The following is a 27,649-nucleotide window of genomic DNA, read 5'->3' as shown; positions in this document are numbered from 1 at the left end:
AAAAAAAAAAAAAAAAAAAAAAAAAAAAACCCACAACCCTCTCATTTTGATTAATTTGACACTGTTACCCAAGACTTTTTTCTCAACATCTACTGATTTGGGCATAAGTGAATAGGTGAATGGCAATGTCTAGCAGCACTTAAAGTTTTCAGAATTAAATATACTGCCACTGTCTTTCTGTGAAATCCAAAATTAATTGGGGCTCATGAAACTCAAAAGGTGCAAGTGGGTTTACCTTTTTTACATCTTTTAGAACTGACATAGAATAAAGCATTCCTAGAGTGCTCTGGGCCTTTACACTTGCTTTTGGATTCCCATCGTCAGCAGCAATAAGCCACAATCTAAGAAAACAGAGACAAAGGAAGTTTAAGTAGCACTACATCACAGGATTTTTAACTCATCAGAACAATTACTGACTCTGATTACCTTTCAGCCTCTTCAGTTGACTGCTTAACACCACATCCTTCATAATAAGCTCTACCAAGATTGTATGCAGCTGCAGACTTCAAGTGTCTTGCTTTTGGRGAATCAGAATTGATTATTTTCTTCATGTATTCCACTCCCTTTTCCTAAAATTGAGGAGATTTTAATCATGATATTCAGATTGGGAAACTGACAATATAGAGAATCTGAGAATCCAATAAGTTACATAAGACAGACATTTTCTTCAGCTCTTAAACCTTTCTATACAATGTGTGTGGATATCAAGTGATACTGCAGTGTTTCTAATTTTCCTGAATGCTTTTCACATTTATTTTTTATTTTATATATATTTTTTTATCTAAGTGGAACTATGTGTCTGATAAGTTATCTAACAGACTACATGTACATTTGTTCATTTAATATGACTAAAACTGATCTTTCATTCTCAAATCTTCTGGAATTATTACAATAGCTAAAACCAACAAAATAATTAAATTTTAGTAACTAGCTATACAGATTAAGTTGTAAAAAACATGGCTCTTCCTCCAGTTACGTTAACATCATTGATCAATAGACGTAAGCATCAACAAATACAGGGTTATACATGGCAAGCAGGGACAATACTATAGTGTTAATTCTCTCTTTCCTTCTCAGTGGTCCAGCGAAAGCTTTTATATTCATCCACTGTTACTCATGCAGTTCAGGCTCTATTTGATTTGATCAAGAGCCTCATAGTAAATGGAGCAAAACTGTATTAAGCCAATTGTGCAAGTTAGATAGATCTTATTTTTAATTACTTAAGCAAGATATTGGTGACACAAAGATGAAAAGATATGGGAGGAGATTATTTGAGAACTAGAAGAAGGGTATCTGGCATTGAATGATTGAAAGAAACATATTTTTTAATTGTACTTAAAAGCATCTTTTCTGCTCAATAGCTAGTTATAAATTAAAAACACAAACAATAAAACAGTTAAAATTGAGAATATATTATCTCAGACTGCTGAGCTGGACCAACAGCTCCGAGTTGGTGCCGAGTGATTATTAAGAAATACTATTCAATGGCTGGAACGTTTATAATACCAGTSCCCAATTCTTGTCTTTCATTCTAATTTGTTAGACAGAAAAAAGCCCTCCCACTATGAATAACACCAAATGATACATTTAAGCTCTGATGCTGCTTGTTTCAACCCTCCTCCCTCAAAGAACTCCACCGAAGTCATCAGGCCCCCTGGATGATGCTATGGTTCATCTGCAGAAATCCAGTAGCAGAACTGGRGGTTCCTTTTGTTATTGAAATGGCACTGAGTACACGATTTACCAGATGAATTAGTTAAACTGACCTTTTCGTGTTTTCTGGGAYGGCAATATCAACGACAAGACCAGAGAGGGGAGCTTATGAAGAGAACGTCTCTTGACAAACCTTTACACTGACTTAACAACTGGAGAATTACATGAATGGTAGACAGCTAACATTGTCACTGTTGTAAGATTAAGAGAAATTGAAGCAAGTATCACTGGAACAAAATTCACAACAATTACATTTATTTTATTGCTCTACTTAAYATAGTGGGGATTTTCCTTTTTCAAAGGCAAGTATAATTCTTCAGTTGTCCAATTTAAAAATATTGCTGCCAGCCACTGGCAGAAGCAAATCATCTTTACATCTGTGTTTAGAACCTGGAAAAATATCTTCAAAACACAACATTGTATAACAGCTGCTTTATACTTTGAAATATGATCAGTTTGATTTATATTTTTAATAAGAAATGTAAATAAATGAAATTATAAAAAGTGATACATTAATAGATATTTTTAAACAAGCTACATAGCTTCCATGCAGTTAAAGTACAATCATACCCTCAGAAGTTATGCTTTAAAAAGCAAACTATTGTAAGTATTTCGCAAATATATTAAATTTATTTTGTTAAGGCTAGTTTTGAGGACTTTTTCAACCTAGAACACTCCCTCTTTAATGCTGCTTTGTACAAATAGAAGAAATATCTATACATTATGAAATGAATCATAAATTGATAATAAACTGTTTATTTTAGACTAAATAATACAGTTAAAAATAAGAAATCTTAGAAGTTATCAAATACTAAAAAAAAAAAAAAAAAGTAAAATATGTACAGCTAGATTACTCACTGGGTCTTCTTTAGTGCCTAGTCCATCATAATGCATTACACCAAGCTGATACATAGCTTGAAAATCYGTATCCTTGATTTTTTCAAATTGTATTAACGCTTCTGCATACCACCCCTGAAAGAGACGAGATAAACAACRAAGTACGTAGAAAGAGAAGAGTACATCCTGCAGCTAAATGCTCCAGTATAGACCCTCTGACAGTGTTTCTGACTGGAACATTTTTCTCAGGAACAAAGAACAGAAGACTGCAACCACAGAAGTAGCAGGAAAGAGAAAGTGTTTGTCCTTACCCTGATATACRACAAATCAGCAACAACAAAAAGGTTTAATAGGATGGAAGCACTTAGGGCTTACAAATAAGGTTTGTTTCATTATTTCCATATAAAATCCCTAAATACAAATAGCAGTATATAAACATCATCCTTGAAGCCAACAGATAGGTCCTGACAACCTTCTTTCCCTCCTCCAAACTGCTACCTTTGTTTTGTAAGGAGCTATTAGTCYAATTCAAATGCCCTGTCCCCTATGGCATACCTTAATTTAGGTGAGCTACTCTTCCACCTTGAGCTGTAAGAGGCTACTTTTTGTCTCAACTAAGGATTGTTTTCATGGACAAAGATTAAACTCAGGTGTTTGAAAAGCTTATGGACCCAGCAGCTGGCCCCTCGCTTCTTACAAAGGTACCACCTGCAGCAGCAAAGGTATCAAAGCTCATTAGAACCAGGTGTTCAGAATAAACCTGTGCCACTTTCAACAGACCTAAATTTGATGATCTGTAAACTGCAATGATTCAGAAGCTGCTTTACGTGAAATTCAGCCTGTTTCTTCAAGGAGAGAGGGAGGGTGCATGGTCAGAAGAGCTGCTTCTGCTCTCTTTTTAGTGCATCTCATTTGAGTCAACATGCAAAGATTTGCCTTTGCTATCTTACAGCCTTATTTTTTGTCATCAATATTTGTTTGTTTCTTTCTACATACATATGGGTGATAAGGAGTATACAGTGACAAAGTACACCAACAGATATCAAAATCTATACTAGAGCTTCTTCCAGATCTTTCCCTTCGTCCTCTCTTGCCATTTATCCCTTCTGTAATGACCCCACATGTTCTGCCCTCATGATAAAACTAAAATACCCTAGTTTAAGTACTTTTTTAATTTGGTAGACTTGATYTAATGAAGAAACTCTTGGCTTCTGCAAATGGGGTCTATACACTCTCCTCAGACTTTTTCTTCTGCCCGTATAACTTTTAAATCTGTTGATTAGTTTCAAACAATTCTGGAAGGAACATGAGTATCTCAAAGATAATTTGTTTCCTCTAATTTTGTGAAAATCCCTGAACACAGGTGATGATCTAAATTAATGCCCCTCTTAAGAGGAAAGCAATTAAAGTACTTTACAGAAATTTTGCTTGGCCAGTTAGTATCTGCTTTGCTTTACGCTTCCTCCTCACAGCGTGTGTATGTCCTACCATGATGTCGAAGCAATCTTTGGGGAAGCTGCATGTAAAGCGGTGAGGAGGAAGGAGACAAGGTGGACAGAGACACAAAGTCACTATGTTCCAGCAAGTTTCATGAAAAACCAGTAGCTGGGCAAAGAACAAAGCCCGGAAGCGGTGCCCCAGCTCAGGGAGCATTGCCGCACCACAGAAAGCACAGCCTGTTCTTTTGCTTGGCAGTAAGCCGAGCAAAAACCAGCTCACCCTGAAGTCAGCTGCAGGACAGGCTGTCACGTACTTATCTGATGCTCTGGAGACCTGGGAGCGGAACTTGGGGAAAAGCGTTGGAAAAAAATTATTTAGAGGGAAGACATGGTGATTTTCATGRGAAAAACATGTTTAGGCATCTCTTACTGTTTTCTAAAGGAGTCTCTTTTTTTCACTGAACTTGTACTGAAAATTGTCAGCTTTAGAATATTAAAAAAAAATAGTAAACTACAACCTCTTCATAGTACAGCTGTCCTTTTAGAAAATATGCCATAGGATCTCCATCTTCGATTCTCTTCGCCAACAGCTCCTCTGCTTTGGCGAGCAAAGCAGCATAGCTGCAGCCCTCTGGTTAAGAGCAAACAGAGCCTCACTTTTCCCTGAGGAGGACAGCCGGAACACCCGCAGCGCCCACTCCGAAGGGGAGGCGGCACCTGCAGGGCGCCCCCCTACCTGCCCCGGGCAGCCGCTCGCTCTGCAGGTTCATGCCGGGCCCCGCCGCCGCCGCCGGGCCCCGGCACCCACCATGGGCGCCGCCGCCGCTGCTGCTCGTTGCCCGGGAACGATTATCCCGCCCCGCCGAGGGCGGCGGGGGGCGGCGCGGAGCTCCGCAGCGGCCCCTGCTGGCGCCAGGCTCGAGGCGGGTGGCGGTTGGCGGGTGACGGTTGGGGGATGGCGGTTGGCGGGTGGCGGTTGCTCCGAGCCCTGCGGCRGCGAACGTGCCGGCGGCGCGCGGCCCCTCGGAATCTCCTCAGCGCCCCAGGGCGGCCGCGAGGCGCCCCAGCYGCCCCGCTGGTACCTGCGAAGCGCCGCGTTGATCTGTGGCCATCCTTCAGCGAAGATAACGTTGATGGAAGTGAGTGTCGTGACGGGAGAGGGCGCGATTTCTGCCCTGGTTTCCAGCAGTAGCAGTCACCAGCGTGATTGCATGAGCTGCCACRCCATAGCCAGGGTTTAGAGTGCTGAGGCCTTTGGAAAGGCAGGAAAAAAGGAAGACAGGGAAAGTAATTTTGATATTTTTGGAGGTTTTTTTTTTGTCCCAGTTTCCTGTGGGAACCAGACTGATGTCACTCAGGCTAGGTGTCTGGGAAAATAACATTGGTAGCTGTTGGCCCATTGCAAACAATGGCCGGATAGGAGAGATGGGGGTTAGGATAGGCACCAGTTCTTCCTTAGCAACTACTGGTCCTCTTGCAAATTAAGCATAAAAGCCATAAATACTCACTGAAGGAGGTCATATGCAAAATAATGGAAGCTCTGAACACAATTCGGTTAGAAGGGCAATAGGCCATGACATGCAAATCCAGCAAGTTGGGCTGTGTTACTTACTTCCAGTGGTCAGAAACTATTTGTTTTAATGTGTTTTGTTTTCCCCATATTCATATTACAAAACTTGTAAGGATAATTGAGGAGAAAGTACTAACTGAAGCTGGTTTCTCCTGAAACATAAAGGATTTGTTCCACGACTGTTGATAGCTTCTGGTCAGCTCCTTTATAAAAAAGGATATCAAAAAGTGGCAAGGGTGCTTTAAAAATAATCTTCTTTAGCTGCATTCCCATTTTTCCCCCCAAATGATTATGATCCTTCCATTTTTGGCAATGAAACCTGTCTCTATAGCAACAGAGGCAGCAGTCAAAATAGAGGAGGAATGCCTGCAGATTTATATGGATAAACCTGTGGGCTGCACATGTTGTCTTTCAACAGTCCCAATTGACTTCAAATGCCAAAAAACTCCTAAAACTCATTCTGATTCATTTCTTTAAAATAGTACAGCCTAGGAAAGCTACAGGGAAATAAACTTTTTTTAAGAGTATCTATATATTGTTTAATTTAACAAGTGAAGTGAAGACCATTCTGTGAAAGCAATGATACCTTCAGGAAAGGCAATACTAGGCTGCATTGCTGCTTTTGATGCTGAGATATTCAACAGCACAACTTGTTTTATGCTGTTGCTTATGTACATTTATTAGACCTAGTTTTTCAATTTCATGTTCTTGATAGTGATGCAGATACATGGTTTGAGATACGAARTGAACAGGAATTTTTAACAAGTAATGTTCCAGAACAGCTGTAATCTGGTAGCCTTGCCCTTGGGTAGCAGTTGGGTTAAGCAGTACAAGATAGTTTGAAACTGCTGCATCTGTGTTTATAATCAGTATGGGTATTGAGGCAGAAGAGCTTAGCAGGTGCTGCTGGGGTGAGCAAAATATGGCAGGAAGTTCAAGAACTAATTAGTAACAAGAATGAGAGGATGAGAGTTTGTGTAGGTGGCTAGGCTGGAAAGATGGGATTGCTTGTGTGAGGTTCAGCTTGAAACCCTTGAACTACTGAGGTAATGAAGGGGAGGGAGGGTCTTAAAAAAAAAAAAAGCACTGGGGCCATCCCAAACTATTCAGTCTTAAGCTACATCTGGGTATATGTATTTTCAGAAGAGTCTTTATAGATGCTTAAACAATAGCTTAGAATTTCTGGCATCTGTGCAAAGTCCCAACAATGCATAATTAGAAGTGTAGGGATTTTATTTGTTTATTAACTAATTTGTTTGGCTAGCTGTTCAGGGAAAAGAAACAATTTGGTAATTACAGAGGTGTATTTCTTTTGGTATGAAAAGAGATATGAAACCCTTCTCTTACTGAAATAGTTCCACTAACTGATACATTGCATATTTACCTGGAATTCAGCACYTTTAAAAAATGATACTGTATATATTCCACCACTTAAACAATTTACATTTACTTTCCTAAAGGAGAAGCACCAGGTAATTATCACAATGTTAGTGCATTTATTTCAGAAGTACATACACCCAAAGGAACAGTATTAAGCTTCTTTCTCCTGAATATATTTATCAAAACTATGCAATTTTCTTTATAAAAAAMCAAATTACTTTCAATTTCCATTTTTTATGAGTAACTTCCGTAACAGACAAGTAGGCATGTGTCTCAGGGGAAAATACTATATTGCTAAGGAAACAGAATTGTATACCTTGGAGACCAGGTTGAAATGCTCTTCATTTCTTTCCAGGCATTTAACTGTGAAGCGTGATTAGTTGTAACTGAATCCYCTGCCAAACTGGATTTTATAGCATGGAAAGGACAGGCAGTTAGTTTTAAACATGATCTGAACAAAGATAGTGCCCATGCAAAATGAAGCTACTTAGCTGTTTTTGAAAAACTCARAGCAGTCAGTGGTGGGGAATGTGGTTTCTGTGTGGGCATTAACCCCTTCTTCTACTGCCTTCCCCAACAAGAATCGACCCTGAATATTAAAACTCTGCTGAGAGAAAGTAGTTTTCACCATAAAAGGTCAATATCTCCATGCCTGAAATAATTTTCAAGCAGCTCTTTTTGATGACACCTGGTTTTGAGTACACCTGTTCCCGTTCCCACCCTTCAACACAAACAGCTCTATACGTAGAACTTCTGTACGTGACTGTGGCACATGTGAAATGTCTGATCTTCTCCAAGGTGCTCAAGAAAGTGAAAATGAAAATTCTGTTTCTGTTAGTGTATTTTGAACAGAGGTGTAACAGAGGGCTATACTGACCTCTGTGATCACTGCTTCCAGTCTCACTCAGACTGGTGATAAACTTCCTATAAGCCATACCCAGAAGCCATACCCAGATTAGTGAAACCCTTGCATTTCACTAATGACCCAGTTTCCTATGCCTCTTCAGTCTCCTTGGTCCTAGTGGTTGATCTTCTGCTTTAAGATAACAGGGATTTCTTTATGCTGACTTCAGCTTGGGGGGGGGGGAGGAATTCAAGGTGAATCCCCTGTTCTTTTCATAGATCCATGTCTGTTTTAACATGGTATTTCCAAACCAGTATTAAAGTACATTGGCAGAGCCACACTGGAAAGCTGTGCTTGGCAACAACACATTAGGTAAATAAAATGATTAATATAAAGCATAGCTAGCTAGAAAGGCTTGTGTTTCGATTGAAACCATGTGTTTCTTGATGACTATGCCAGGAGGAGTTGCTAAAGACTCCTTCTCCCAGCCTCGCCTTTGCTGCATGCTCCCGGATACGTGCGTGCAACAGCAGATGCTGAGCACTCTATAGCGAAAGATGCCAGCAACAATTCTGGTGGGATTGTTTTTCTTCCTTCCTCTCCTGCGGCTGCAGCAGAGYGCGAGCGGCTGCGGGTGTGCGTGTGCGAGTGTGTGAGGGACGTGTCTAGCCGCCCCGTGCGCCATGGCCGCCCCACCTGCCCTGTGCCCTCCTCCCCTGCAGTCTGAGCACGGCAGAGCCGGGGCAGGCCGTGCGGCGCTGGGAGCGTGCCCAGGGAGGCCAATCCGCGCCGGCCAGGCTGCTTTCCTCCCATGTGCTCTTGTTTGTGTACGTGCAGCAGCCGGCTCCCAGCAGTGGGCGGTGATTTTAGCCAAAGGTTCCCCTTACTTTTAGAGCTTGCAGGATCCGATTTAGTGCAGAGTACTGCAGATAGAGCCGTGGGGCGTGCAGGGCTTCTTGCAGGGCCTCTCTGCGTTGGCTACCCCAGTGCTGCGGAGCAAGTTGTGCTCAGCGAAAGACAGACAATGTTGATGCTGGATTGCAATTCAGAGGTGAGCTCTGGGGAAGTTTGGTTAGTTGTGTCTTATTGAGAGCTCAGCTATGGAACTGTACAAATAATGGTTTGTCTGGAGCTGCTGCTAGTCGAATTGGGGCATTGCTGATGGCAATCAGTATTTCTGGTGAAGAGATTGCACAAAAGTTGTGCTTGGATTGCTCTTTTTCACAATGGCATTCTCAAGGAACTTAAAGGTTTGATGATTTGGGAGGGTAGTTTTTTATATTATCATGCAGTGTTCAAGTTTCAGACTTGCAGGATCATTGTGCTTTTTTATTGTTTCAGTCTAGCAGTTTCAGCGATCTGTTTGAGGCAGGAACTGGTGTGAAYGCACCTGCAGATGCCTTTGGTCAGTCTCCAGCTCACTTGGCTGCTTGTGGTGGTGAAGCTTTTTTCCTACTTTGGCAACTACAGACGGGAGCAAATTTGAACCAACAGGTAAAAGCAGAAATTTGTTTCTCCTGTTTGTAATCTGCTATGTCAGTTAGTCCAATGCATATTATTTACACACATTTTTATAGGCAGTTGTATTGCATAAGGTATCTTCTGGGTCTGTTTTTCAAGAGTAACTTTATTCTAACATCAGCCAGAAATCCTTCTTTAAAATACATATCCCCTTCCTTAACCAATAACCCTCTGTACTGCCTTAGCTATTTAGCTATAACACTTGTTATAATTCTACATTATGATTGTTTCTGGCAGATGTCAAAACCAGAACTTCATTCTGCTTTTACCAGTTAGTGTTCCTTTTCCTCTTCAATTTTACCCCTGCTTCCAGTAAACATAATTATTCTTCTCTAGTTGCAAATATTGATTTGCTTGTATCTCTTGAATTTTTGTGGCAAGTTGTCCTTCGCAACAATCCCTGAACAATGATGAAGATGCTGTTAATCAGTATGCAGGGCGTATTCTGTATAAATAATCTTTTAGAAAGTAAAGGTTAAACAGCGAGTATTGCATGGGACAGTATTTCTACTTTGGTCTGCTGGAGTAACATAATATACTAAACATACTTAACAGCAATTACTAAGTACACTTTACTAGCAACATCCCTTTATACATCTCTTCAACTAGTAAAAAAACAGAATAATATGCTATAAACAGTCAYCTTGGAGAAAAAGATAGCTTCATCCTGTTCTCCTTCCTTAATTGTTACATATAAAATAAATCTTGCATTTTATATTTTAGGATCGCCTTGGAGAAGCCCCAATTCATAAAGCAGCAAAAGTTGGGAGTTTGGAATGTCTTGCTCTCCTTGTAGCTGGTGATGCAAAAATCGAGTAAGTTAAGCTATCTTTACTCATTTCARCATCAGTTGTCAGAGGATTCATATCTTTGTTTTACAGGGTTCTTTCTTTTTTATTCAAAGTGCACATGCTCAGATGATAAATACAACATGACTACAGTTCAGAGCAGCAGTCATAAAAGCAGTATCAGAACTGCCATACACATGAAAGCCAGTTATATAGGCCATATGCTGCTGTTTGGTTCCACGTTAAAGACCTCTTTACAGTAGCTGCTAAGAGAATCATACTGATCATAGATGCTCCTTGCTAATTCTCCATTCTGACTAATGCTGTGCTCATCTTGCTCATGCCTGATATACTAAGCCAGTCATCAGCTGGTGACAAGCTTATTTAAAAATAATTATTCCGTATTGCTGTTAGCACCAGTCCTCAGTATTGCTAGATCTCCCTGCTATCCTTGACAGCCCTTCTTGTTGCTGATTCTTTGTACTTATTTTTGTACTTCTGTCCAGACGTGCCACCTTGTTAAAGAATCTTGATCAGTGCTTGTTGATAACATGTATTTCATTTAATGCTTTCTGGTAATTCTGTGTTTCAGTTTGTGCAATAACAATGGACAAACAGCAGCAGATCTTGCACTGGCTTACGGCTTTCTGGAATGTGCCAAGTTCCTCACAACAATTCAGCACACTCAAGCTATGAAACTGAGAGGGCAGTCTGGCTACACACTGAGTGACAAACATCACTGCAAATTGCTGAGAGAGAATCCAGCTGCACAGAAGCAAGAACATGAAATTAGTGGATCCTCAAGCAGGAAGAGGAGAMGATCAGATGGTGTGTAAGACCACTAGTTTACTACAGCTTAGAGTATTTCTAATACAATAGTTTATGCTTTTAGCGTTTAAGAACATAAACTCAGTTATAGTTGCATATAGTTTACATCGCAATAGTTACATAGTAGTCAGCTTTAGATATCTGCCAGCAAGTCCCTTCTTGCATTCATATTTAAGGTTGTTGTCCAGTAAGAATAGCGTATTGTATGGGAAATGCCACTGAAAGGGCTTTTCTCACTGTAAAAAAAGAAATCCTAAGTATTCTGAGTGATGTACTGATGAAGTATGATACAAAGAAAGGATCTGAGCACAACTGTATCCTAATGGTTTGATGGCACTAGCTACAGACTTATTCTTGTTTGTTTATATGGCAGATGTTATTGCATAGCTGACAAAAGAAACAGCTTGTAATCCCAAAAGAAAATTAAGAAGAACTTTAAGTCTGAAGAAACATGACTGGACTATGAACTGAGCAGCCTGATACATGCTGTTACATTATCTACTTCTGAGAAGGAGGAAAGCTTTATTTTTACTTCTTAAAGAAGACTATTTTTTTCTCTCTAGAATAGTTGTATTCAAACAGCTATAAATAAATGAGCCTATAACAACTTAAAGTCTCRTATTTTTTCTGTGTAAATTTGAAAACAAAGTTGATAAAATTAAGTACATACAATGATTTTTATGCCACTCCTCTCATCCAAAATGCTGTTATTCACAGTAAAAGCAGTAAACATTGCCTTTAAACATGTATTGCACATATACTGCTAGCTGTATGGAATCTGAATGATAGAATACAGTTCATCTTTCTGGCAAGAAAATTCCTTAAAAAAAAAAAAAAAACTTGGGCTTTGACTTTTTAAAGCTTTTTAGCATAAAAACTTCAAGTTTATATAACATTTTTATCTTAGCCTTAAGACAAGACTATTAGTTACTTAATAAATGTATTTGTACAGAAATACATTTCACAGCTGTTCCATTATTTTTAAAGGTTTCATTTTTTAAATTTCTTAGTTACTTAAGTAACATTTCTATTTCAAGTGGTTTGATTTGATTGACTTAAAGCTTTTTCCAAATCTTCTGTATACAACATAAATAACAAGACAGTTTTATCTAGATTAGCTAGTATTCTGGTTCAGCATGTTCCAGCATACGATTAAAATTTAAATAGTTTTTGGCCGTTGTGGTAGGCACAGGTTATAATAAGCATCCTTGTTCCAAAACTCTGGGCCCTTCCATCCACACCAACCCTGTGCAAGAAAAAGTGAGATAGAATTAACAGTCTACTATGAATTTATTTTTTCGTATCTACTACTATTGGTTCTATTTTATCTTACTAATTTTAATCTTAGTCGTATGAATTATTTTCAGATATCTGCAGAATACTGTGATACACATAATTTTCAGAAAGTTCTGTACATGCTAGGAAACACATTAACAGAAAACACTTTACAGAACCTCAAGGCATCTAAAGTTCTGACAAGTTATTCATGACGTTACTTTTATCAAATATTTTTTAAGTCACTGATTTTTCTTACATGTTTATTGATCAATATAAGCAATGACTTTCAGATTTAATACTTTTTACTGTAAATTATTCCATAATAACAACAGAGGCCTACATTTAAAAACCAGCATGCACAGTGGCACTAAAATACCTAACATCAAGATGCACTGACATATAGAAAGTAGACTCCCATACAATACTTCACAGAAATCGAGTGTCTTAGAATAGGATCTTAAGACAGCTTGCCGATTAAAGAAGGAAATGGTCAATCCTGACTACTAGGGCCAGGAAAAGCAAATGAGAGTGTTCCTTTAGCTCACTTCATGGTTTTAAACTTCTGACACTAGGTCTACTGTTAGGTAATCTGCTGGGTCACTCCTTTTAGTAGCATTAGATATGAAAATAATATTAACTCATCAGTTCTTCAGAATTTTCCCAGATTTTCAAAACACTTCAATACCTGCTCTTTAGACTTAGTTCAAACACTGATTTGAAAATGCCTAGTATTGGAATACCTTTTGCTTTTTTAATCTAAACAGTTACGGTTTACATTCAAAATATCAAACATATTTATTGTATATATTACTGAGTACCAGGAGAAAGTAAAAAGCATTTCTTTGTACTGTAACAAATTTTTATAGCTGTCGACCCAATGTATCTTCTCCAAAAACACTAAGTTTCAGAAACTTAACAATAGGCAACATAACATGCATCCTAATTGGAGTCAAGGTTTTTTTTCCTGCTCCTCTACAAGGAATGGAGAGGTTAAAGAAAGGCCAACTCCTCCATAAGCTGATTCCATTCCTATTTGGCTGTATTTATTTAATGTCAAAATGTGTGTGTGTATATACATATTTTTTTATATCTATGTCTATCTATATACGCGTATGCATGAAGGCTCACCTTTTCCAAAATAACATGCAGATCTTCTCCTCCAGTGTAATGTGGGTCTAGAATCAAATATTTTGTGTGTCCTGTAATCTCATTCCAAGCTACTCCTAATATTGTGTGAGCCAAAACACCTCCACCTAAATAGGAGGAAAATAAATTGCTCAGAATTTTCACTGAGACTGGCTAAATATGCAAGTAAAAGTACATCAATACTTTCTATTAACAGATTGCCCTGGCTTGGTTATTAAAATGATTCTGAGACTGTACTATGTAAGACTCTTCATACTGTTAAGCAATATATCTTACTAAAACTACAAAATTTTACTTATTTTTGCTCTACTTACTACAACTAGAGAATTTACTTTCCAAATTTCTTCCATATCAGCATGGCAAGTTAAATCCTCAGCACTTCCACCACATGAAGTCAAGGATATTTCAAACATCTGTTTAGCTCACTTTTTCTTTAYAGAAACTTAAATGTAGAAAAGGAATGAGTCTGGTAAGCTTCCTGGATGTAGAACTAAAATTAGAACAGAAATCAGAATTCCTGGATARGAGAATCTACTGTTTTCCACTAAATTCCATCAATGAATATTAGGAGCAAAGAAGTAATTTCTGGCTCCACTTCCTGCAGACAGGGAAAGGAGATATTTTGATGTGCAGGCCACAGCTCCGCTCTTCCATGTTATTTTTTAAAAACAACTGATGGCATCAGGAGTTACTTCTGGGTATAGAGTGAAAACTCCATGCAATAGATAGGAACTGGAAAAATACCATTAAGAACACAAGAAAAAAAAAAGAAAAAATCACAGGAGAGCATTACAGGAAAGAGGAAGTCATAGATTAAAAGATTTTTAATACAGGATCTAGATTCTTGGAGTTCTGAGAGAGAGGCTGCTAATAAAGCCAAGAATATTTCATACTGAATTTGAACTCATATCTCTGTAATTTGAGAGCGCAACACTCTCCAGATTGCCAGACAAGAATTACTGTATTCTGCAAAAAGCAGAGGGGCTTACTGAAAAACACCTGCCCCTCTCCAAAAATAAAATAAAATAAAATAAAAAAATCCAGACATGGACAACACACCTTTCAAGGTAAATGAATTAAGGTGAGTTAGAGATCACATGAACTGAACTTATCCAGGAAACCTGAAATTAAGACTTTTATTGCAGTGTTACCAAGGAAACTTCAAGTTGTTGAAGGAGAAAAAAAAACTGACTGAAAAAAAACCTGACTAAGCACAGGAAATTAGAACTTGCCTTGTTCATTTACTCTTACTGATAATTAGTATAATGTATTTCATGGATGACTGGTGGGGCAGGGACGGAAAGCCAGATAACAAAGGGAAGGGCTTTTTACTTAGAAACCAAATCATGAAGTAAACCAAAACAAGTTGCTAAAGCAGAAGAATGGAAAAAAATCTTCCAATAGCACAGGCACCATATCATTGGTTTGCAACCATTCAAAAAACAAAAAGATTCCTAAACCACACTCTCTTCCGTGCAGYTGAATAGAACTTAGGTCAGTATAGTTTCTTCTGTTTATGGAAATGGCCTGACCTGAATGGCGCTGTCAGTTCCATACTTGCCTAATATCAAGACTACACTAAAATTAAAATATTATAGCTGAAAATGGACGTTTTAAATATTTTTCTTTGTTTTCTAAACCATGCCTCTCCTGGGAATGCTCCCATTAAAATCAGAGTAATTAAAACAGGTATTTCCTGTGTTATTGATATTTTAGATTATTAAAATACGTATTCTGGTGTTAAAAAGACTTTGGACGAGGAACAATACCCACCTCTTCAAAGCCAGATGGACGCTACTATTCTGTGGTGGAAAGCTTTGAGGAATTGTATGAACCTCCAGTCATGTGGAGTTCTGACTTTAAAGGTAATTTTTAAGAATACCATTCAGACTGACTTTTTTTTTTTAAACCAGGTTTAATACTCAGCTTGGGTAAAATACTAAATGAGAAGATATCAGAGTAAATCATACAGTTTTGTAAGCTCCCTCAGGAAGAGCACGATTTTTAACTTGACTAGACTTCTGATTAACTCTTCTACAGTAAACTGAATAAATTCTGATTAAAATAAAATTTATCAAACTCATGAACACGCACTCCCATTCTTCAGTAATCAAACACTTACCAATCATAACTGGGGTTCCTTCGGTATTGAAATGGTTAGCAAGTTCTCTTCCCTGCAAAACTAGTTCAGAACCTTGGCTAAGTGAGAAATACAACATTAGATTTTTCAGCCTTGTGAGGCTAAATTTCCTAATTATCTGTTATACCAATTTAACTACAAAYGTAACTGCTTAGATTATTTTTTCAGCAGATTAAAACTAACAAATAAATGAATACCTCCTGGGGCAATTTGGAGAAAAGTTCTTTATGCAACTTACAGATTCTAGYTGGGCCAGTGAAGGTGCTGTGACCCTAGCTAAAAAGGTGCTTTGGTGGCCACTATCGAGTGTCTCTGCTTGTCTCCCAGAGTGGGGACAGCTGGTAAACCCAGGTAGCTCCTTTCAAGTGGCTGAAAAAGACTAGTCACATCTGTCAGCAAGTGGAAGTCTGAGGTAACAGAACTTAATCAGAAATGTAACAAAACTAAGGTACTGATAATGGTGTTAATGATGTGTCTTAAGATGTGTTTCCACTTCAGTTGCACAAGCAATTGCAGTGCAATACTCGCATCTAAGTTGGCTTTAAAAGAGCTTTCTGATTTATTGTTAGTAGTCTGGTCACAGCAACACTGAACTCAGCTTGGTTTAATTTCCCAGCTTTTCTGTTCAACTGCGGTTACCACTAACAGTCAAGAGAATACGGCTACATGGAAGGGAAAGGCACACACACACCATGCGTGCACATATGCCAGGATTTGAAAATGAAGACACATGTCTGAGGGAGATTCACAGTCTCCTTAGAAGAAGACTGACAAGTACTCTCAAAAGAAGTGAGAGAAGCTGGCAAGGAAATAAATACAGATATTTTTATTAACTTGCTTATATATTTCTTCATATAATGGCTAATCTTCTGAAAACTCTAAGAAAGCCCCGGTGCTTGCTTCAACCATACCAAATCCCTGGACAGATGGATTAAATGCAGATAGAGTATAATATTGGAACTCTGGGAAAGGGTGCATTTACAATACTGGATTCAGCACTGCTATTGCTGGTGCAGCTGTGAAGCACTACTTCCATAATGAGTTAATGAGGTGCTAGCTGGAATTGTGCCCGAGACAAAATCCTATCCACAGACAGCTCAGCGGCCAGTTCAAAAAGATCCATCAGGCTGCATGACATCCCTCCTCTCAGCATGGTAGTGAGGTCAATGTTTTATAATCCTGAAAAACATTTGTGCTCCCTCATGGCTGCACTTTGAGCAATTCCACCTAGTTTACAAAGGAAACTATATTCTTATGCACAGGAATAAAAGCCTTTACACTACCAGGCCTGTCACAGCTGCTATAAATAATAGGTGGATCATCTGCAAATATAAGCTCTGGAACAAAAAGTTCAAAATAGGCTGTTTAAAACTACAAAATATTGAAGAAACAAACTATTTTCCTACCGCTGAGAATCACTATCACCATGGCAACATGTCCTTTTAGAATATCCACAGCAGAATACAGTCTAAGTAAYTACAACTATCTTGTTCAACTAGAATTTTCTTATAGGCTGAACTATTAACATTCTTCTTGATTCCATTATTGTATTTATCAACACAACACTCAGATATTTGTTAGCCTGCTTATAGCTATCTAGATGACAAAGAGCAGCAGTCCAGTAATTTTATTTCAGATAAATACCGAACATTCTTCTCCTCCTCCCCAAAATAATTGTAGGGTTCTTYACTGTGTATGAAAGTGTCAGATTGTCAGAATAAGAGTAAATCCCTTGTTTTATCTGCCATGCAAAATCAGAACAGAGACTACTATTTCCAGGCTGCTCAACAATTTGCCTCAATCCTGAACTCAAGGGCTAGCTCTGTTGATGAAGTGATAGTTTACTGCTAATGCGCATTCAATTCATTATGACTGCTGGAGTATGTGTGCCTGTTACAAAAATTGTTTGTGATGCAAGAGAAATAGGCTGAATTCCACATTTTGCATATCATTAAGCAATTCATAGAAACTGCAAACTTGAGCCTGAAGCCCAGGARAAATTCAGTAATTCGCAAGCAGCTCCCACTTTCCTCATCACACTAAAGCAAGAATGGGGGTTTATGAACAAGGGACCCTTGTTCCTTAAAATGGAACCCTTAAAATGTCATGTACAAGACTCCTGATCCCRTTTATTATCCCTATTATCCCATGTACTGTAATGGTAACTAGCACCCTAAGACATTCAGTCTCTTTAAWAATTACTGAACTATTACACCAATATTTATTCTTACCTGACAAACAATATTTTTGATGTTATTCCAAAAAGTTGGTTCAAAACAAGCTGTACCTCAATAGAGCCGATCCATTGCCGTGACCCAACAAATGCTGCTGGTTTGTCTCCAGCATCAACCAGTGCCTTTGTAACATCAACATGCAGCAGAAAAGAAAGTCAACAACATACAGTAGACAATTCTGCCATTTTTCCTGAGCATACAAAGTTGGCTTAAATATACAGAATATGTTTTGAACATGACTGGTCAAAAGCAGACAAACAGATACTGAATTCAGGCACTGTGCTTCTGTTTTGGAATGTCCCTTGAACAAGGATGATAAGCACTGATGTGCCTATTATTTAAATGCATCATTTACATTGCAAGAGCCACTGCAGAGACGTAAGTGCCTACATTGCTATTCAAGATATCTCAGATCCCTATAAAAAGTACCCTGAAGAAGATGCTACCAAAACTGGCTAACAAAATACCTGGAAGGTATGGGTTTATTTTAAAATCTGCTGCTCTCTGAAGCTTACATGTTACATACTGCATCGCAGAGAAGGGCCTTTTCTGCTCAGTATACACAGCCTACAAAGAGTCCTGAAGGCTAATGCATTCCTCTAGATRTGTAAAATACTGTAAGATGGTTTAGGTGGGGACTAAAAAATGTTTGGGAAATTGCAATTTTTATTTAAGTGGTTACATCCCTGTTAGGTATGATGCAAGTCCTCTTATGGATCAACCAAATTTTGCTAAAATGTTCAATAAGTAAGGATAATATAAAGCACTGTATTTACAAGAATGAAGATAAATGCAGTGTTTTTCCGGGCATACAATATTAGCTACTTGAAGTCTACAGTTTCTCCTCAGGAGCATTAACATAAGTAAACATACTCAGATATTCATTAAAATTCACAAACGAAAATGTGAATTGGAAGTGTTCAAAAAACAAAARTCCCCACTACTCTCATTGGCAAAGTTGCAAAAACCTGCAGTAAATCAATGCATAGTATCTGGGGACTAATCCAGCTGTAACTGAAGACAAGTCAGAGTTAAAACTGATTTTAGTCTGATGGATTGGGTTCTTTGTTCTCTTGTGGCAAAAACAGTGAAAATGTGTCATAATCTGAGTTTCTAATGCACTGTTAATACAAGGAAGTATTTAGAAGACTATTTTAATGAGTTTCATTTCTATAGATAAACAGTYGGAAACACATCTCCTGCAATAAAACTTATCAAAAATCACAATTCAGGAGTACTACAGTTCACTTTAAAAATACCAACACAAATTTGAAGTCTAAATATATATTATTTCTATATTAAAAAATAACGTAATCTATACAAACTTTTCTAAGCAATTAAATATGCATAAAGTATAATTAATTGGCATAAACMTTTGTACCTGTTGAATTTCTTTGTGTGTCGGTATAGATGCATCCATGTAACCTTGGTGCTTGAACCAAGAACAGATAGTCTGCAAAGAACGGTATGCACAGCCCCAACCACTGTCATCAATYCGATCCTGCATATAATGATGGTAACTGTATATTCCATGTACTAAATAAACCTGCACAGAAAAAGATAATACAGCTGAATCTAATCACTCTCACATCCATTTTCAGAGAAGTCATTTATTTATGTCTCTTGCATGGTGACAGCTTTCAATTAAGGATCATGAATTTTTGGAAGAATGGAAGGTTTGTAAATCACGTATGATCACTCTTCCTAAGTATCTGCACATTCACCATTTTAGTTTATTGTCCTGGTTCTSAGAAACTTTTAAAATACATATTAAAAATATGTGAGGTAACCTTGAAAACAGTGTTCATTCTTTTACCAAAAAAATTTAGATAATGAATATTGTACAGATAAGAAAGAAAGAGTGCAGTAAGTGACTTGGTCTTTTAAGCAAAATGGTGCCTCTATGTCAAATGGCATTGTTTTGGTTCTAGTCATTCCAAAGGACATAGGTTTTTCAGGGTTTGTTTTTGTTTGTTTGTTTGTTTTGCAAAAGAATATCTGTTATCTATATTATTTCTTTTAGCAACAAATCTCAAGTAAAATGAAAAAGTGCTTTCTCATAAATGTTTCAACTGAAACTTACTGTACCAGAGTCTGTACCAGGTGGATTCAGATGGACATGTGGATTTCTGAGATATCCGTCCTTATATGGTTCATCTGGAAAATGATAAGCATTTGCTCTCTTGAAATATGGTCTATCACATGGCAGATTGAACAACCCATGTAATTCCTACATGCAAGTTAGAATAAAAAACACAATTCAAATTTTGGATTAAGGGAAACAATTTTTGAACTAATAATAATGTCATAATAATTTTTTAACATATAGCTTTGCAGCTGTAATTGAACAGATTTTAGCATATTAATATTCAGCATATATGTTTACTGGTAGACCTCACCTTTCTAACAAACCTCTTGAAAGCTTACCTCTGATCTAAAAGAGCCCACTTTGTAGCCCTGTTACATTATGCCAATTTCTCTGGCACAGCACTCAGGATTTCATGACAAATTGAAAATATGATAAAATATACCACAACGGAAAAGGATTACATATTYATCTATGTAATAGTATATACACTGAATTTAAATCTTGAATAATATTAAAGACATACGAATAAGCATATACTGAGACAAATTARAGAGACAGAACTGGTGTTCTAAGCAGATTCAACTGTTTTTTTAAATTTCTGAAGCGCCATTTACAACACAACAACATTTCAAGAGATATGTTGTCTTACTTCCGAGTGTAAGGGCAAAARGAATGATAAGATCATCTAGGATAACTTCTGTATCACAGGAAATACATTTCAGACAGATGACCCACCATGGAACTCAATTATATTAGTTACAGGTAACACTTTAATTAGTAGATAAAACTGCATGAACTGGAGATGGAAAGCAGGAAAGACCTATGTGTCACCAATTGTCTGAGGCCCCTGCAAAGGCCAGGAATAGATTAGGTTTGATATACTCAAATGATCCTAGATACCAGTACCAATACTTCACTCTGCAKAAGAAAATGAAAAATCCCCAAGGCCTCTCTCCATTTAACAAGCCAGAAGATTCTTTCCCCACTCTTGGTATGTTAAACTATGTGACTCTAACAATATCTGCCAGACACACCTATCATAAATCCAAAATAATTTTTTGTGCCACATCACAGCCTCTTCTAGCTGTGCTAGTCACTGATGGTTCAGAGGGTAAAAACAGAAACAAAAAAAATAACTAAAATGGGTCAGCTGTGAGCCACGAGTAAAAAAAATCCTAACCTTCTCAGGCAACCAATCTTGAAGATATTAAGTAATAAAGCACAAGTAACATTACACACTACAGTGGAAGTGGAGAATTCCATGAATTCAGTACCAGAAAAGACCAGAAAGGACTACTGCAGATTAAAACCTATCTAAAAAAAAAATCCTATGTAGTTTTAAAGTCTCTATTGTCACCTTATAAAGATCTGATGCACTTTATAAAAATTTTTTCAATAAATCAAGCTTATATTCAGTATACTGTTTCAGTTATATTACTAATAAAAAAAAACCTGCACCTGTTAATATTTATTCTACATCAGSTAAATGAAAAGCTTTACCTTTCTGTAACTTTCCAGTTGATCATCCGAAATACCCGTAGGATATGAGATTGTTACAAGGTGATTTTTTCCTGGTAACATGAAATGAAATTGTTCTGGTACCACAATTGATGTTCCCTTCCTGTATTTCATGATACATCTTTCCATATCAGTTAATTGCCTGTGAACTGCTTTCACCAGGAGACTCCGTACCCTGCAAAGTACGAGGGAGAATATTTATGAAGTACAATAGTGATGCTGTATCTTTTCTCTCATAGCTCTGTTACATAATATTTATATCCACATTTGCAGCCAATCTGATGAATTTGTTGCTTTCATGCAAGCATGTCTGCACACAGAAACTGTGCCCTAGTGAGTCAACCCTCCAAAGGGCAGGTATCCTGGTCTCATAACAGMAACACAAACATTTTGAGCATTTATGGAAATAAAGTTACATATAAGATTTTATATATATATATTTAACATTTCATCCACTTCATTTAGTACTCTTTAGAATCAAATCCCATTAAAAAGATAAAACCAAGAAAAAATATAGAGGAAGACACTATTTTCAATCAAATACTCTGTCACTCTTTTCACACACACATGTATTTACAGGAATTCAAGAATCTTTGGAATACTTTTTCAATGTTCTGAATTCCTTAGTAAGCAAAGGTTAAAAATCTATTAGATATTACATGTAATAAAAGCTTTTAAGTTCTGAAAATTCTAATGAAAATTCAGTAACATCCTAAATAAAGACAGGAAGCTTTACATATAAATAAAATGTGTCCTATTCCCTAGTCAGCACAAAAAAATGCATGCTATTATATTAACACTTCATAAACAAAATTTGTCACAGATAGCAAAAAAAGATTAAGGAAATTATTAGAACTATCTACCGGAGCTTTTAACCAGTATGAAAATATATCAATTTTTATAGTACATATCGTCAAATTCTACGTAAAACACTATAGGCTACTTTATTAAATTGATTAAGAATACAATAGCTTTAGTACTTTCAGGAAAAAACAGAAATGAAAGTAAATTGAAGAGTTGTAAGTCCAGAATCATACATACTTCCCCCAAGTTTCTTCTGGAGAAACAGATACAACAACATCAACCGGTAGCGTCATACTAATATAGTGGTGTTCTTTGTTTTCCCTTTCAATGACTGGAGCCAAAGCAGTTAATGAAGATGTCATCTCTAACATCAGGTCTATATTGACTATCTGCTGCTGCAAAGAATAAAGACACCAAAAGTACACCTCCAACAACACATGCACCAATAATGCAGAAGGAATATGGTGGATATAATCAATTCAGTAACAAAATAATTGCGTTTTAAAAAAGCTAACAGTGTTAAAGATCGAAATTTTTATGTGCTGATCTGCTATAGATGGATCTTTGCATTAATGCTGAATCTTAGTGACTTTAAAGGGATTCACCTAAGTCATGTAATGTCTATTTGTGCAGAGGTTATGGAAAGCAGATCTAGTAATTTTCAAATGATATGTTGCTTGTTATAATTTATTAGTGTGGTGGGACACCTACCGTATCTTGTAACTTTTTATCCTTTTTTTTGCCAAGYTTTCGTCTGATCTCATCATCTTGATCAAATCTAAGTATCAATAGAAAGAGAAATTTCTGTAACATGAAATTAATGTATTACAAATAAAAATATATTTTAAATATACTTACTGTATAAATCGTATTATCTCTTTACAAGCAGAATCATCAGTCAGTTCTGAAGGAACAGTGTTCATACCATTATTAGGCCACACATAAACAGAACTATGGCAAATTCGTAATACAAGAACATCTGAAGACAGTTTGTTCGCAAGATCACTGAAAACATATTTTAACGCCTCTTTTGTTGATGCCTCTAAAACAGAATAAGGACATAATTAGCACAGAAAATTCTCTCACTGTCATGATAGCTGCTAGACATACATTTAAAATAAAAGTGATATATTTTGATACCTGCCTGAACCGAAGTCAACTATTTCTCTTACTCTGTAAAATAAGAAGAGCTAAAAGAATTACAGGAGTGTAACCTACTTTGTAGTTGATTCTCACACTGGTAACTACTAACCAAGCCTTCAATTTCAGACAAACTTATCTGTATAAATGTTTCTGTAGATATCTTTGAATAGATACTACTCTATACATCTGTATTTATTCTTTTGGGTAAATACTGGAAAGATTCAATCTTAGTCATATCTTACTGATTTGTATCATTATCCAAGTATGTAAACCTAAAGCATGTAAAGTTTGTGGAAAAGTAGGACCTACACTTCAGCTGCAGACCTAATTTTGGCCAATATATACCTGCAAGCAAGCCACACACCGGCCAGCCTGAACCTTTACTCCTGGTATTGATTCTTATCTTTCAGAGCTTCATTTGACTTTGTAAYAGCTGCACCCATTACCAACCTGAACCAATACTGGATATGACAGAGAATTTTTGCATGTTACCAYCACCGTTTTTCTCATTAGGGAGATCAACAACCATTACTCAGAACAAAACACGCTACATAAAGAGTATCAAAACATCGAATGGTATTTCTTCACCTTAACAACTTACCATTAGTTGGCTTTTCCATAAGTCTGTAAAAGCTACAGTATTAGGAAAAAAAAAGACAAAATCCAACATACTTATCTAAATCTGTTCCAAAAGGAAGACCTGACTGTCTTCAAATAAGTGGTCTGCCATATTCACATATTGAGATGTTCTCCATTTGTGGAATACTATGCTGCACTGATACAATCTAAATATTACCTGTCACTCTGCCTCACTGTGGTTGAAATTCACTACTCAGTAAACAAAGTCAAGGGCATGGGCGTTCCCTGAGGATGCAACAAAAGATTACTATGCTTTAGGCCAACCTATTCCACACTTCCAAACCAYATCATGTTAAAGATGAAATTTCTTTTCAGGTACTATTAGCAATGAATTCAGAGTTTCTAGCAAAGACATGTTCTTCTAAACACAGAATGATCAAACAGTTGAGCTACAGATGCCCTCCTCTTGCACAAGAGGTCTCTATGATAAGGAGCTCAATGACCACAAATAGCCTYGAATAGATTTTCTGAAGAGAATTCCGCATCACTGTAAGAATGCAGAACTAGAGGAGCCTCTAAATGCCATACGGTCTTGTTACCACATGCAACTGCATGTGGTAACATCTTGTCTGTTTATCTAGAGAGACTGGTCCTCAATCTCAAGACTATATTATTAATGGAATCTTGTTATAATTGAACTTATTCTCAGCAAATTGCCCTCTGTTTGCCTGGAATGTTAGGGTCAATTCTGAGATCAAGTTGAAAAACAATCCCAATACTATGCTCCATTAGTAGTACAAATATGTAAATAAAATGGCCTAAAACGGTAATTTAAACCTCACTTCAAATTAAAATTAAAAAATACAGTGGAAGGGGAAGATTAACAGAAAAATAATACTCTTTGAACTTCATCTTTGGGGTACAGGAAGAAGCACTTAATATCTGGTGAAATGCCAAAAAATAAACACTGTAGCTAATTAATTAATGTCTATATAAATATCATGCTTTTATTAAGAAAGCTATGATAGTCTTACAGACACACACCATCAGTAGTTGCAAGTTGAAATGCCAGATCCAAGCCTCCTCGTATTCTAAAGAGTATGTCCATAGCTTCTGGAATTACCTAAGGAGAAAAGGAGACAAAAAAAMCAGTTGTTTCAATATGCTTTATCTCAACTTAAAATTAAAGCACAGTTCTAGAAATACTTCTTATCTGCACCTGAAAGTCTTAGTTATATACTTTTTAAYATTTGGAAATATTTTGGGTAAACTGTAATTGTTTTTGGTTCAAAATACAGGTTTTGTTTCCTGTTTTAGGAGTCTACTTTCAGTAAACCAGGGACTGCTCCAAGTATTATAAAGTAAAAAGATAATTAAGCATATTTGTAAGAGTACATTCACCTTCACTAGGAGATCACAGTTTTAGGGACAAAAAAAAGAAAAAAGATAGAAGGAACCTCTAGCATTCAGGCTGATGTTTCACATTAAATAGCAGCACTGCTTAAGTTAGCACAAATACCTCCCAGACATTCCTTTCCTCTTGTAACACCCCTGCTCTTGGGATGCTTGCTGGGGACAATTTAACATTAACCTTATCAGGAAACTTACTTAGATGGATTTTTTTTTTTTTTTTTTTTTGAGAAAGGACTTTTTCAGCCAGATCAGCTCCCAAATTCGTTGTGCCACTACAAGAACAGCTGTGTCACTAAATAGAGGAACAAGAGCTGACAGTCCAAAAGGGATGAATATGACTAACAATTCCTCAAATAAAATGATTCATAAATGAGTCTTAGTTGCTCTAAAAAGACTGCAAGAATAGTTACAGTCAGACCTTTTGCAAAGATTTACCACATCACTGTTTGCTAACTAAGTGTGGGAAACATCCAGATGCAATACTAGCCAAATTGATGAAATGAAAGAATCAAAATATAAGACCAATTTTCTTTCACAGAATGGCTGAAGGGACCTCTGCAGATCATCCAGTCCAACCCTCTTGCTCAAAAGCAGGGTCACCTAAAGCACATTGTACAGCACCACCTCCAGGCAGGTTTTCMGTATCTCCAGAGAAGGAGACTCCACAACCTCTCCGGGCAACCTGTTCCAGTGCTCCGTCACCYWCACAGTGAAGAAGTTTTCCTCATATTCAGATTGAACTGACTGTGTTCCAGTCTGCACCCATTGCCTCTTGTTCTGTTGTTGGGCATCACTGAAGAGTCTGGCCCCATCCTCTTGACACTCTCTTAACTTTCGGCAAAGGATTTAAGCATCCATGATTCTGGACTGCCAAAGTTCATTACTGTACTGTACAAAAGGCAGAAGGAAAGTCTCAATGCCTGAAGTTCTGGTTCCTGAAGCTGAATCCAGAACTATGTTAGATAACAGTTACCTATGTTAGAAAGATGTTGGGAGTGTGAGATCTACAAGTACCAGTATGTGGAAAGGGAAACTGTAAAGTCAGCTACATTTGGTGTGCAGGCCCTTTAAGCTAGCTACTGGGAAATACTCAGGGCAGGAGCATGCCACAGTTCTAGCCCTTTTCTCAAGTGTTTTAGCACACTCAGGACTCCGAGCCCTAAACCCTCTTCAGAGGGTGCACTGGAGCTACCATCATGATTTTTAATGCAGTAGCCAGCTTTTTATACAGTATTCATTCAAGATACGTATTGTTCACATAAAATTCCTTTTCTTAATCAAATCCACGAAGAATGCTTCAAAACCCAGGTGCTATAAATGGCAACATTAAGATTTTATGCAGTGATGTTTTATGTAAATCACACACGAAGGCTTGGGATAAGGATCAAAACCATTTTTTAGTTCAGTTTACATTAAGCCCCCTAATCTCTATTGTGGTTCATTTCTGCTTCAACCACCTAATGCTTTTTTTCAACATTGCCCAAGGTTATCCATACAAAAGCTCATTTTATTGCTATCTGTTGTARAACAAGACCTCTAAATATATTAAAGTATTTGGGCAGCAGATTCAAGCACAAGTATTTATCCATTATCAGGTGCCCAACAACATTTGATGGTATGTGAGAAAACGAAGTGTTACCCTGAGGGGTTCAGGCCTGGTCACCAAGAGTTTGGTGGAGTCTCTGAGCTGAAACAGATCCTCCACRGGAACCTGCCTGCGTTGAGCTGCAAAATGCCTCTATCTGTATGACTGCAATGTAAGAATGAGGTTCAGGAATGAGTTCTGAAAAGGGAGTAACAGAGAACTTGGCATGCAAAGACAATTTGCTTTTCTGATAGGGGCCTGTCAGAAACGATGTTTTCAGACAAGCCCTCCTCGGTCGCAGCGGCTGCAACCACGCGGGACGAAATGCGTTTAAAACCGCGAGGGGCTCCCGCTCATGGCAAAASCCGTGCGGGCTTGCGGCACCGCGCACGGTGACGAGCGCCGCGACGGCGGGCCGGCGGCTGTGAAGGGAGGACGGAGGCGCCACCGCGCTGCCCACAGGGCCGAGCCCCGCGGGGAGGGCCGGCACCTCGAGCCGCTCCGGGAGCGCGGCCCAGGGCACCCACTACCGCGGCGCGCCTCAGCGGCCCGGCTCGGCTCGGCCCGGCCCGGCCCTGCCCGAGGGGCGCCCCCCGCCCACGCCGCCCGCGGAGCCCGGGGGGAGGGGCGGGCTCACCACGTCCGTTAGCGCCGCGCCGCGCGGCAGCCCCGCCGCGTACCCCTCGCGCATGCGCGCGCCCCCCTGTGCAGCGATATCGCCTATTCCGCTCCCCCCCTCCCCCGCCCAAGGCAGGCACTAACGGTCACGTGACTGGCACCCCGCACAGCGCGTGCGTAAG

At 38.1% G+C, this 27,649-nt stretch overlaps 3 protein-coding genes across 9 annotated transcripts in view; 1 reads left to right on the top strand and 2 right to left on the bottom strand.

The window, feature by feature from the left end:
• LRP2BP (LRP2 binding protein) overlaps positions 1–4,824 on the bottom strand; it is a 10,740-nt gene extending 5,916 nt beyond the window's left edge. Inside the window, exons 1-5 of the mRNA XM_085311346.1 lie at positions 4,726–4,824; positions 4,508–4,620; positions 2,572–2,685; positions 427–569; positions 236–341 (exon numbers count right to left, since the gene is read on the bottom strand). Of these exons, the coding sequence (XP_085167472.1) occupies positions 236–341; positions 427–569; positions 2,572–2,685; positions 4,508–4,620; positions 4,726–4,759 (510 nt within the window). The 5' untranslated portion in view covers positions 4,760–4,824. The remainder of the gene's footprint in view (positions 1–235; positions 342–426; positions 570–2,571; positions 2,686–4,507; positions 4,621–4,725) is intronic.
• Positions 4,825–4,935: 111 nt separating this feature from the next.
• Positions 4,936–17,722, top strand: ANKRD37 (ankyrin repeat domain 37). Of its 4 annotated transcripts, none has more exons than XM_085311354.1 (5): positions 4,936–5,128; positions 9,125–9,277; positions 10,028–10,119; positions 10,685–10,920; positions 16,101–17,722. In XM_085311354.1, the coding sequence occupies exons 1-5, from the start codon at positions 5,123–5,125 to the stop codon at positions 16,127–16,129; spliced, it is 516 nt and encodes a 171-aa protein (XP_085167480.1). In that variant the 5' UTR covers positions 4,936–5,122; the 3' UTR covers positions 16,130–17,722. The 4 variants fall into 4 exon arrangements, with proteins under 4 accessions (XP_085167480.1, XP_085167477.1, XP_085167478.1 ...); XM_085311351.1 differs by lacking the exon at positions 4,936–5,128 and adding an exon at positions 8,613–8,834; XM_085311352.1 differs by lacking the exons at positions 4,936–5,128; positions 16,101–17,722 and adding exons at positions 8,616–8,834; positions 11,294–11,533.
• On the bottom strand, positions 11,842–27,572 carry UFSP2 (UFM1 specific peptidase 2). 4 transcript variants are annotated; one of them, XM_085311344.1, is made up of 13 exons: positions 27,487–27,506; positions 26,904–27,047; positions 24,896–24,974; positions 22,988–23,171; positions 22,841–22,907; positions 22,367–22,524; positions 21,308–21,500; positions 19,802–19,948; positions 19,100–19,264; positions 17,716–17,840; positions 15,467–15,543; positions 13,327–13,451; positions 11,842–12,166 (listed from the first exon to the last, which is right to left on the bottom strand). In XM_085311344.1, the coding sequence occupies exons 3-13, from the start codon at positions 24,957–24,959 to the stop codon at positions 12,080–12,082; spliced, it is 1,392 nt and encodes a 463-aa protein (XP_085167470.1). In that variant the 5' UTR covers positions 24,960–24,974; positions 26,904–27,047; positions 27,487–27,506; the 3' UTR covers positions 11,842–12,079. The 4 variants fall into 4 exon arrangements, with proteins under 4 accessions (XP_085167470.1, XP_085167468.1, XP_085167469.1 ...); XM_085311342.1 differs by lacking the exon at positions 26,904–27,047 and having other exon boundaries at positions 27,487–27,572; XM_085311343.1 differs by lacking the exon at positions 26,904–27,047 and having other exon boundaries at positions 22,367–22,521; positions 27,487–27,572.
• Between the last annotated feature and the right edge of the window lie 77 nt (positions 27,573–27,649).

This window comes from Rhea americana, unplaced genomic scaffold (genome assembly GCF_003343005.1).
Source record: "Rhea americana isolate MKP2758 unplaced genomic scaffold, rheAme1 scaffold_34, whole genome shotgun sequence".
Classification (NCBI taxonomy): Eukaryota; Metazoa; Chordata; class Aves; order Rheiformes; family Rheidae; genus Rhea; species Rhea americana.
This window is presented reverse-complemented; position numbering and strand designations above follow the sequence as displayed.